The sequence below is a fragment of the Mandrillus leucophaeus genome, unplaced genomic scaffold, assembly GCF_000951045.1.
Source record: "Mandrillus leucophaeus isolate KB7577 unplaced genomic scaffold, Mleu.le_1.0 Scaffold216, whole genome shotgun sequence".
In the NCBI taxonomy this organism is placed as follows: Eukaryota; Metazoa; Chordata; class Mammalia; order Primates; family Cercopithecidae; genus Mandrillus; species Mandrillus leucophaeus.
In genome coordinates this window covers 3,635,547-3,646,472 of record NW_012102210.1, presented here as the reverse complement: position 1 = coordinate 3,646,472, position 10,926 = coordinate 3,635,547, and the positions used below count along the sequence as shown (strand labels likewise).

Genomic DNA, 10,926 nt, shown 5'->3' with positions numbered 1-10,926 from the left:
TATCAAAGCTATAGCTGAAATTTTCTAATTGCCTATAATCATGCTTATACTCAAAACTTAAGTTTATTTCTGAAGCTAGTTACATGATAAATGAATAATAAAGAAACTCAGGTGACACTGGGTGCAGCTTCTCTACAAAGGTTACTCCCTGAATTATCTGTTAACAAAATTTCAACAAATACAAAGTATAACACAGTTAATACTTCCAAACATGCACAGGATGGCTTCTGAGAGTTCTTACATGGGGAAAAAAGGACAGTGTTCCCTGAAAGCAATTTCCTTACCTCCGGGACGTTCATGCGCCCCATCTGTGTGCAGTAACATTGCAATGGGCATTCCAACATTTTTTGACCTTCCAGCCACAACCACATTCTTCCCTAAGGTTGGAATACCTATAAAAATATATGTATTTACATTAAAAGTAGTGCCAGTCCAAAGCAAAACAAAGTCAGATGGCCTAGAACATGAAGCCAATTTTGATAGTGAAGTCACTGAGCTTAGTGCCTCATCAGTCAACTGGAGCTGTAACTTGCTACACATAAGGGCTAAAAGAAAACAGGAGAAAGCATACTATAGGCTACAAAATGTTACAGGAATGTGCACTGTCACCACTATTAAATCTTAAATTTCCTTCACTGAGGGCTGGGGTGGTGGCTCACACCTGTAATCCCAGCAGGAGGTTGGATTGTTTGAGGCCAGGGAGGCTAAGGTAGGAGAATTGCCTGAGGCCAGGAGTTTGACCAGCCTGGCAGCATGGTGAAACCTTTGACTCTTAAAGATTAAAAAGAAAAAAAGAACGTTTCCCTCACCGAGGCTTCCAGATTAAAAGCAAAAACTGTCATAGGCAACTGTTAAGGGCAGGCACGATGGATCATGCCTCTAATCCTAGTACTTTGGGAAGTGAGGGGGTGGATCACTTGAGGTTAGTTCGAGACCAGCTTGGCCAATGTGGTGAAACCTGTCTCTACTAGAAATAAAAAAATTAGCTGGGCATGGTGGCGTGTGCCTGTAGTCCCAGCTACTCAGGAGGCTGAGGCACAAGAATCACTTGAACCCAGGGGGCGGAGGCTGCAGTGAGCCAAGATTGCGCCTCTGCACTCCAGCCTGGGTCACAGAGCAAGACCCTGTCTCAAAAAAAAACAAAAAAACAAAACAAAACAAAACAAACTGTTAAGAGAGGTAAACTCTGGGGAGTATGACTAGAGGATATGGGGTGGGGTTTCCACTCTTTGGGACTGTATTATGAGTTTTTACCATTTGCAGGTACTACTTTTATAATATTAACAGACATACAATTCTGGGTATACCTACCAGTTCGCTTAATTATTTCCCAAACACCCCATGGGGTAGCCGGTAACATGGAATACTGGTCCAAACACATTCGCCCTACATTAATTACATGAAAGCCATCAACATCTTTGTCTGGAGAAACAGCATTGCAGATCCTTCTCTCATCAATATGCTCTGAAAAAGAAATCGGCAGTTGCCTTAAATCACCACCTCACAGTCAGCACTGCCTGACTCCAGCTTATCTGCTTCCTCAAGGAAATCCATTCTTCTACAGCTTGCCTCCGAGATGTACTTCATCTGCATGGAAGGAACTCGCATAAGCAAAGCCAAACACCAATAGCAAAGCCAATATCATCTATCAGTTGCTTCCCTCCACTGTCCTTTATATCAAGACCACAATACTAAATCAAGGGGTAATGGGTATTCTGAGTTGGTCTGTCCCATTCTAATAAAATATTCACTCTTTTGCATTTACTTTGCCTTTAAGCCAAATCCACATGAAGAGCCAGGTGTATAAAATAACAAGGCCTTTTTACTCCTCAGAAATCATTTTAGGTAGGGCATGGTAGTTCATGCCTGTAATTCCAGCACTTGGGAAGCACGGAGTCCAAGACCAGCCCAGGCAACACAGAAAGACTTCCATTTCTAGGAAAAATATAAAAAGTAGCTGGGCATGGTGGCACACACCTATAGTTCTAGCTATGTGGGAGGCTGAGGCAGGAGGATCCCTTGAACCCAGGAGCTTGAGCATGCAATAAGCTATGATTGTACCATTGCACTCCAGCCTGGGTGACAGAGTGAGACAAGGAAAGGAGAGGGAGAGGGAGGGGGAGGGAGAGGCAGAGAGGGAGGAAGAGGAAGAGAGGGAGGGAGAGGGGGAGGGGGAGGAGCAGAAGCAGCAGCAATCATTTAAATGGTAGAGTCCAAAACTCACCTGGAAGAGGCAGCTGAACAAGGAGGCCATCTACATTATCATCATTATTCAGTTTATTGATTAAATTCAACAATTCTTCCTCTGAAATTGAAGCTGGTTTCACAATTGTCTCACTGTTTATTCCTATTATAGGAAATTTTGAGGTTAAAAAAATTTTTGAGGCATTTAATGAGCACTGCTATGTTGCCTACCATACTTGGCTACCATACAGGTTTTGTATCATCACACCCATCCCTAGAAGCTGAAGTAGCTCAAGCAACCTAAAAAAGTAACTTCACAAATATATACACTAGAGAATACTAGCTTAACACATCCTGTATACCTCATTCTATGCAATCCTCATTAACCTTATTTTACAGACAGACTGAGGCTCAGAGAGATTTAAAAATAAGCGAGCTAGGCCAGGCGCATGGCTCATGCCTGTAATCCCAGCACTTTGGGAGGCCAAGACCGGCGGATCATGAGGTCAGGAGATGGAGACCATCCTGGCTAACACGGTGAAAACCCGTCTCTACTAAAAATACAAAACATTCGCCGGGCATGGTGGTGGGTGCCTGTAGTCCCAGCTCCTCAGTAGGCTGAGGCAGGAGAATCGCTTGAATCTGGGAGGTGGGAGTTGCAGTGAGCTGAGATCTCACCACTGCATTCCAGCCGGCTCAACAGAGCAAGCAAGACTCATGTCTAAATAAATAAATAAATAAGCGAGCTAATAATACAGCCAGTCTTTCTGGTTTCAAAATCCATGTTCTTTTTTTCTGCACCACACTACCTCCCAATGTCTTAAAATGCCATGGCTTGGCCAGGCACAGTGGCTCACGCCTGTAATCCCAGCACTTTGGGAGGCCGAGGTGGGCGGATCACCTGAGGTCGGGGAGTTTGACACCAGCCTGACCAACAGGGAGAAACCCCATCTCAACTGAAAATACAAAATTGGCCAGGCATGGTGGCGCATGCCTGTAATCCCGGCTACTCAGGAGGCTGAGGCAGGAGGCGGAGGTTGTGGAGAGCCGAGACTGCGCCATTGTCCTCCGGCCTGGGCAACGAAAGAGAAACACCATCTCAAAAAAAAAAAAAAAAAAAAAAAAAGCCATGGCTTGCCATTTTCTAGAAGTTTCTAAAGGCTTTCCATTAAAAGAGCAGGAGGCCTCAATCCTCAATGGTAAAGAATAGAGGAAACCACGGGCTCACAGGCCAGTAACCCCTCCCAGCCATGCCAGTGGTTTCACAGCCCTTCAGAAGGAAAGGCCACCTGCTGCTCATGCTCAGACCACGGGCCCACAGATGGGCAGGCAGAGGCATATCTGAGTCTGCCCACCCACCTCTTGTCCACAGACACATAGTAATCTGTGGTACCATGAGGCCTAGAACACAAACCCCATCATCCAGACCCGAACTGCTTCTAAACTGCACGTTTGGCTTTAGAACCAATCGGTGAAGAACTTGAAAGCTCTTTCCCAGAAGTCAAGAGTCATTTCCTTCAAATCTATGACTGTGTTCCTGACCTCATCACTGAGATCTCCTAATACTGTATTGTTCAATCATGCCCCCTAAGCCTCTAAGGCTTTAAACTGCAAACACTCAAACACCTCTGCTGGAGACCCATTATTGCTCAAGGAAAGCAAATGTAAAATGTATTCAGGGTCACCTATCAAATGGAAAGACTAAGAACAGAACGTGCCTTATATTCTTTCCAGAAGCCACAGAGAATACCAACCAGTAAGTATCTCCTGTCCTAGTCTATAAACCCCGAAAGATACAGTCTGATTTCCTATGACAAAGTTTTGGGATACAGTTCAATCACATTAGCCTCCTCTGCTTGGGTTTCCTAATCAGAAAAAAGAAATCATAAATTACAATGGACTTTGCCTCATATAAACCTCAACTGAACAGCATTCGAGGTCTCAAAAGGACACATACCCACATCTGCAGCTGCCCTGGTTTTGTTGAGGACGTAGGAGTGACTTGCAGGATTCTCGCCAACCAGGATCACGCTCAGGTGTGGCCGCTTGTTGCCTGAGGCCACCCACTCTTCTACCTCCTGCCGCACTTCCTGCTTGATCTCCTGGGCCAGTTTCCTTCCAGAAATGACAACAGCTTCATTTCTGCAGAAGGCAACAGAGTCACAAAACCAAATAACTTGAATTTTTATAAAAACGAAAATTCTGCCAGGTGTAGTGGCTTATGCCCGTAATCCCAGCACTTCGGGAGGCCAGGGCGGGAAGATGGCTTGAGCCCAGGAGTTTGAGACCAGGCTGGGCAACAAGGCAAAACCCCTGTCTCTGCTAAAGAAATAAATATATCCAGCTACATATGGAGGGGGATAAAGTTGATGAAGCTCAGAGTTTAAGTGACTGACAGCTAGTGCTTGGTCAAGCTGAGTCTCACATCAGTTTGGGCTCTTAACTGCTACACCACCCTGAGCCCTGATCATTACTAAGTTTTTTACAGTTTTAATTTGCAGTTGTGTGACCCCTCACCATGAGGTTAAATAGTTCTTCTTATCTGCTTATATGCCATTTGTAGTTCGTGTTTTGCCCCTGTTGTTAGCAGCCAGGCATGTATTTCAAATCATTTCCCAGTCAATTGACTTCATTTTTATGGTGCTTTTAAATAGATAAATTATATTCTGTAGTTGAATAAACAAACAATATCAGGCCAGGCGTGGTGGCTCACATTTGTAATCCCAGCATTTTGGGAGGCTGAGGAGGGCAGATCACGAGGTAAGGAGTTTGAGACCAGCCTGGCCAACACAGTGAAACCTCGTCTCTACTAAAAATACAAAAATTAGTTGGGTGTGGTGGTGGACGCCTGTAATCCCAGCTACTCAGGGGGCTGAGGCAGGAGAATCACTTGAACCCGGGAGGCAGAGGTTGCAGTGAGCTGAGATTATGCCACTGCACTCCAGCCTGGGTGACAGAGCTAGACTCTGTCTCAAAAACAAACAAACAAACAAACAAACAATATACTGGACAAGTCAAACATCAAAATGAATACCACTCCCCGCAGTCCCTTCTGGGGAAGACTTTCCTGGTAAGAATAGGGGCAGGGCAGGGCAGGGGACTGGAGGAAGCTCCTTCTCACAGTTGGCAATGTGCTCTTCCCAGGGACCCCACCACATCATCCAAAGCTGACAGACCAGGAGTGAGTATCTGACGCCAAGGGCAACCAACAATCTCTAGGCTGCCCAGTGGTCCAGTTGGTGCAAAAGCTTAGCTCAACAGAGCAGTGAGAGTTAGCTGAACCAGTAAGAGCTCGTCCCTGAGGCAGTTCAAACTAGAACCACAGAACATAGACAGAAAGAAGAGACAGAATAGTCACACCAATGGGAGACAACAGGATAAGAAATCAACAAACTGTTTCTGGGGTGGGGAGCAAGAAGAAAAATCAGGATCTAGAAGAACCTCCAGTTCCCAAAACCACGTTCAGCTGTGCGAAAGGCTGTCTCTTCCCAAAGCGAACAGCTTATGCAGCTCTTCCCGGGTTCCATGAAGCCCAAATATGGAACAGTCCCAGTTTTCCTATTTTCACACGTCCTTACAATAAAGTGCCCATTACTTAAAGATGAGCATCTGGCCCAGCGCGATGATTCATGCCTGTAATCCCAGTACTTTAGGAGACCGAGGCGGGTGGATTGCCTGAGGTCAGGATTTCGAGACCAGCCTGGTCAACATGGCGAAACCCCCTCTCTGCTAAAAATGCAAAAATTAGCTGGGCATGGTGGCGCATGCCTGTAATCCCAGCTACTCGGGAGGCTAAGGCAGGAGAATCGCATGAACCCAGGAGGCAGAGGTTACAGTGAGCTGATATCGCCCCACTGCACTCTAGCCTGGGCAACACAGGAAGACTCCATCTCAAAATAAAATAAAATAAAATAAAATATAAAAATAAAATAAAATAAAATGAGCATCTCTTCCGTAAGTAAAATGATCCCATTTGAAAAAGCCTTTCCCTTTAGATCTCTGTCCTTGCTGTCATGAAGGCTGCTCTAACCTCAAGACCAACGAAGCAATCTCCTCTTTATTCTAAAACCTAACATCGAGGTACTGAATAACCTATAGGGTCAGATAAAATTAATTCTCAAGATAACTGCTAATTTATTTATTTATTTATTTTGAGACAAGAGTCTTGCTCTGTTGCCCAGGCTGGAGTGCAGTGGCATGATCTCAGCTCACTGCAGCCTCCCAGGTTTATGCAATTCTCCAGCTTCTGCCTCCTGAGTAGCTGAGAATACAGGCACCCACCACTGCACCCAGGCAGTAACTGCTAATTTAAATGGGATTTTAAAGCATTCACAATCTTTAGGCCTTCAATAAGTGCTTTTTATTGCATTATGATTAAATACCAACTTTAAACCAAATCTCAACATCTTAGATATAATGCAATAATCTTATATCTAAACTTAATCTTAATCTGTATTGCATCTTGTGAAGTATTCAGTTATTATAATCTGGCTGGGCATGGTGGCTCATGCCTGTAATCCCAGCATTTTGGGAAGCCAAGGCGGGCATATCACTTGAGGTCAGGAGTTCAAGACCAGCCTGGCCAACATGGCGAAACCCCACTTCTACTAAATATACAAAAATTTGCCAGGCATGGTGGCAGAAGCCTGTAATTGTAATCTCAGTTACTCGGGAGCTGAGGTAGGAGAGTATCTTGAACCCAGGAGGCATAGGTTGCAGTGAGCCGAGATCCCACCACTGCACTCCAACCTGTGTGACAGAGCAAGACTCCATCTCAAAAAAAGAAAAAAGCTATCATAATCTTAAGCAAATCAAATACTTTTACCCAGATTTTACATAATGATACTAGCATGGCACAACATATAATAGCATTTAATTATACCCATGGTATATGAAAAAATTGAAAACATATTAATATTCACAATTCCATTTCAGAATTAGAGTCGAAGGGGACTTCATTAAAAGGGTTTTGCAGGCTGGGCGCAGTGGCTCACATCTGTAATCCCAACACTTTGGGAGGCCAAGGCGGGCAGATCACGAGGTCAGGAGATTGAGACCATCCTGGCTCCCATGGTGAAACCCTCTCTACTAAAAACACAAAAAATTAGCCAGGCATGGTGGCACACACCTGTAGTCCCAGCTACTTGGGAGGCTGAGGCAGGAGAATCGATTGAACCCAGGAGACAGAGATTGCATTGAGCAGAGATTGCCGTGAGCAGAGATCGTGCCACTGCACTCCAGGCTGGGCAACAGATAGAGACTCTGTCCAAAAAAAAAAAAAAAAAGAAAGAAAAGAAAAAGACAGTGGGGGGTTTGCTGATACAAATATACCTGGCAACATTCCTGATTTATATTAGTACCTGGAATGCCCACCGCAGGCCAAAAATACATTCCTAATCCTGGAACACTACAGAGTCAAAGACTACTTTAAAAGGGCTTAGAACAGTCATTTATATTGAATGAAATAACAAACATATATAACGTGCCAGGCATATATGTTCAATAAAACTAATTTCTTACTCTTTTCTCTTCGTTTTGTATATATGTATATATACGCACACATACACACATATCCTTAAAATATACTTACACATACTCATAAGGAGATATATATAAGTATGTATACTATATGTATATATAAATACTCAGTGAGAATGACTTAGCTTGCACCTCATAAAAATTTCTTTTGAAAGCAGTAAACTTAGAGAAAATGGTATGAGCACATTCAGATAAAATCATATACTAAAGTTAAGGACACAGGGTTCTGGGAAAAGCCAGTGTTCCAAGTCCCCAACTTTGCTTCCAAAAGCAGGTTCTTGATGTTATGCCAATTTGCTTAAAAAAAAAAAAAAAGAAAAGAAAAAGAAAGAATGAAAAACAGTCAAAGAGTAACAAGAATCAAAAACAAAGTCACTTGCAATGAGTATCTTTCATAGTAAAACTGTCAGCCCTCCTCTGCTTCCCACAACTCTGCAAAATGTGAAATACAGCCTTGGGAGTGAGTCATTAACTAATTTAGCATCATCTCTTTTGCCAAGGGGCAGATTAACTGCTACCCCAAAATAAACAGGGAAATGGAAAGTCAGCTAAGTCCCACGGGGAATCCAAAATTGTAACTATATTAGCTAGCGGTTATCCCAGAATTAAATGCGTTCACAGATGTGTTTAGAAAAAATTCCCAGGGCTGGTCATGGTGGCACAAGACTTGTAATCCCAGCATTTTGGGAGGCCAAGTTCAAGCCTAGCATGGGCAACATGGCGAGACCCCATCTCTACTAAAAGTTAAAAAAAAAAAAAATTAGCCAGGCATGGTGGTATGCTCCTGGGGTCCCAGTTACTCAGGAAGCTGAGGTGGGAGGATCACTTGAGCCCAGGAGGTCAAGGCTGCAGTAAGCCATGATTGCACCACTGCACTCCAACCTCACCAAGAGAGAGATTCCCCTGCCAAAAAAAAAGAAAAATACATAAAAAAGAAAAATTCCCATTAAAATATGTAATCAACGGAATAGGAAGAAGTCAAGAGGACTGTTCAAATAAAATCCAAAACTGTGGCTCACGCCTGTAATCCCAACATTTCAGGAGGCCAAGGCGGGTGGATCACTTGCGGTCAGGAGGTCGAGACCAGCCTGGCCATCATGGTGAAACCCCGTCTCTACTAAAAATACAAAAATTAGCAGGGCATGGTAGTGTGCGCCTATAGTCCCAGCTGTTTGGGAGGCTGAGATAGGAGAACAGCTTGAACCCAGGAAGGAGGCAAGAGGTTGCAGTGAGCGAAGATTGCACCATTGCACTCCAGCCTGGGCAACAAAGTGAGACTCCGTCTCAAAAAATAAAATAAAATTCAAAACTAAAATCCAAGTGAGTAGCATCTTCACTTTCCTTTTAATTCAACAGCTTACAGTACTGTAATTTTCCATGAGAAATTAGTATCAGGGCATTTTACAATTCATAATCAAGTGATTTAGGGAAGAGTTGTTATCAATTATTAATGGGAAAAGTAATGAGTGAAGGAAGACACAAGGGAAAATGGAACAAACATCTATTAAACACTAGGTGTTTTGCTTAGACTTTAACATATATTACTCTGTCACCTTGGGACTATTATAATAACACTGTTATACAGAAGATGAAACTGAGGATAGTAGAAACAAGATTCAAAGGCAAATTCTGCCTCTAAAGTCCATTGACTTCATAACCCCAGTCTCCTAGGCTACAATTTCTCCAACCATAGGTTTATGTTCCTGAAACTCTCATACCAACCAACAAAGAAAAAAAAAAAAAAGGAATGCAGACTCATATTTTCAAAAAGATACAACATTTTAAAAATAAGCAGTATTTAAAAATAAGCAGTATTTTTAAAAATAAGCAGTAGTAAGAAGGCAATATGTGGGAACTGTAAATAGCAAATGTGCAGTACAGATAATATGGATTGCTTTCAGAGATGTGGATGAAGCTTACTGTTCTTTCTGAAAGGTAGTGAAAAGAGCATTTGTTATTGGAGAGTGTTGCCAAACTGGCCCAGTTCTTTAGTGAGTGAGAGCATCTTTATAAATCTCTTTTGGACCATGGAAGCCTAGGAAAGGTCTGGTCCACAGTCACATGAGGCCAGCACTCAGGAAGAGAGGGGGAGAGAACACACAGTAACGAAAGATGGGGGAGGTCAGAGTCAGACCAGGGAAAACCCTGAAAGTCCCCTCCTACGTCTTCCTTCAAGAACTCATTGCTCCAACAAGCAGCGCCTTTGAAATATTTCTAACAGCATTTCTGCACTGACTGGAAATTACACACGTGTTCCGCCTCTTGTCAGGAACATGAGCTCCATTAAAAACAGTTTTTATCTCTGAATTCGCAAAGCTTGGCATAAAAAAATGTCTGGCACACAGTGAACGTTAGATGAAAAAAAGAAGGGGCTGATGTCATAAGGTGCAGGGCTCTAACAATGCCAACAATGCCAACGCTCTAATGACCGACCAAATCACCTTCCCAAGGAAATCCAAAAATGCAAATAGAGCTTTTCCTTTCCTCCTCCCGGGTATATTTTTCCCAATTTGTTACTGTGGTAAAATTCACATAACCTAAATCTTACCACCTTTTTTTTTTTTTTTGAGACAAGGTCTCGCTTTGTCGCCCAGATTAGAGTGCAGTGGCGTAATCATGGCTCACTGCAGCCTCGAACTCCCGGGCTCAAGCGATTCTCGTGCCTCAGCCTCGGCGCGTGTCACCATGCCCGGCCCATCTTAACCATTTTTAAGTGCAGTTCTGTGGTATTAAATACGTTCGTATGTTGTGCAACCATCAGCATCATCCATCTCCAGAACTCTTCATCTTGTAAAACTGAAATTCTGCAAGTACCGCTGAAACGTGGGTACTTGTCACCCTCCATTCCCCCTTTCCCTAAGGCCCTGGGTGCCTCCTGGGTGTTTGTCACCTCTCTGTACGCAGCCTGGTACTGACCGGCTCGGGTGGGCTGCAGACAAATCCAGGGTGTCCAGAGTCGGTTCACGCTCCGGGCGGAGCGGCGGCAGCGCGGGCCACTCCCACTGCCGGAGGGAGGAGGGCGGCGCGGGGACCCCAAGCAAGTCGGCTCCGCGATTTCATCAGCTGCAGCAGCGCCCTCCGCCGCTAGGGTCCCTGCAAGGGACAGCTCGCCGAGGGCTGCTCTTTTGGAACCCTCGCCTGCTCTCCCCCGGACGACTCTCAGCCAGGCGCGGCCGGCAGCTGTCGAAAGGCCCCGCGTAAACC

At 44.2% G+C, this 10,926-nt stretch overlaps 1 protein-coding gene across 1 annotated transcript in view; it reads right to left on the bottom strand.

Moving 5' to 3' along the window:
- Positions 1 to 10,926, bottom strand: part of MTHFD2 (methylenetetrahydrofolate dehydrogenase (NADP+ dependent) 2, methenyltetrahydrofolate cyclohydrolase) — a 39,703-nt gene that overhangs the window by 6,050 nt on the left and 22,727 nt on the right. Inside the window, exons 2-6 of the mRNA XM_011980761.1 lie at positions 10,623 to 10,902; positions 4,142 to 4,326; positions 2,225 to 2,347; positions 1,312 to 1,464; positions 285 to 392 (exon numbers count right to left, since the gene is read on the bottom strand). Of these exons, the coding sequence (XP_011836151.1) occupies positions 285 to 392; positions 1,312 to 1,464; positions 2,225 to 2,347; positions 4,142 to 4,326; positions 10,623 to 10,902 (849 nt within the window). The remainder of the gene's footprint in view (positions 1 to 284; positions 393 to 1,311; positions 1,465 to 2,224; positions 2,348 to 4,141; positions 4,327 to 10,622; positions 10,903 to 10,926) is intronic.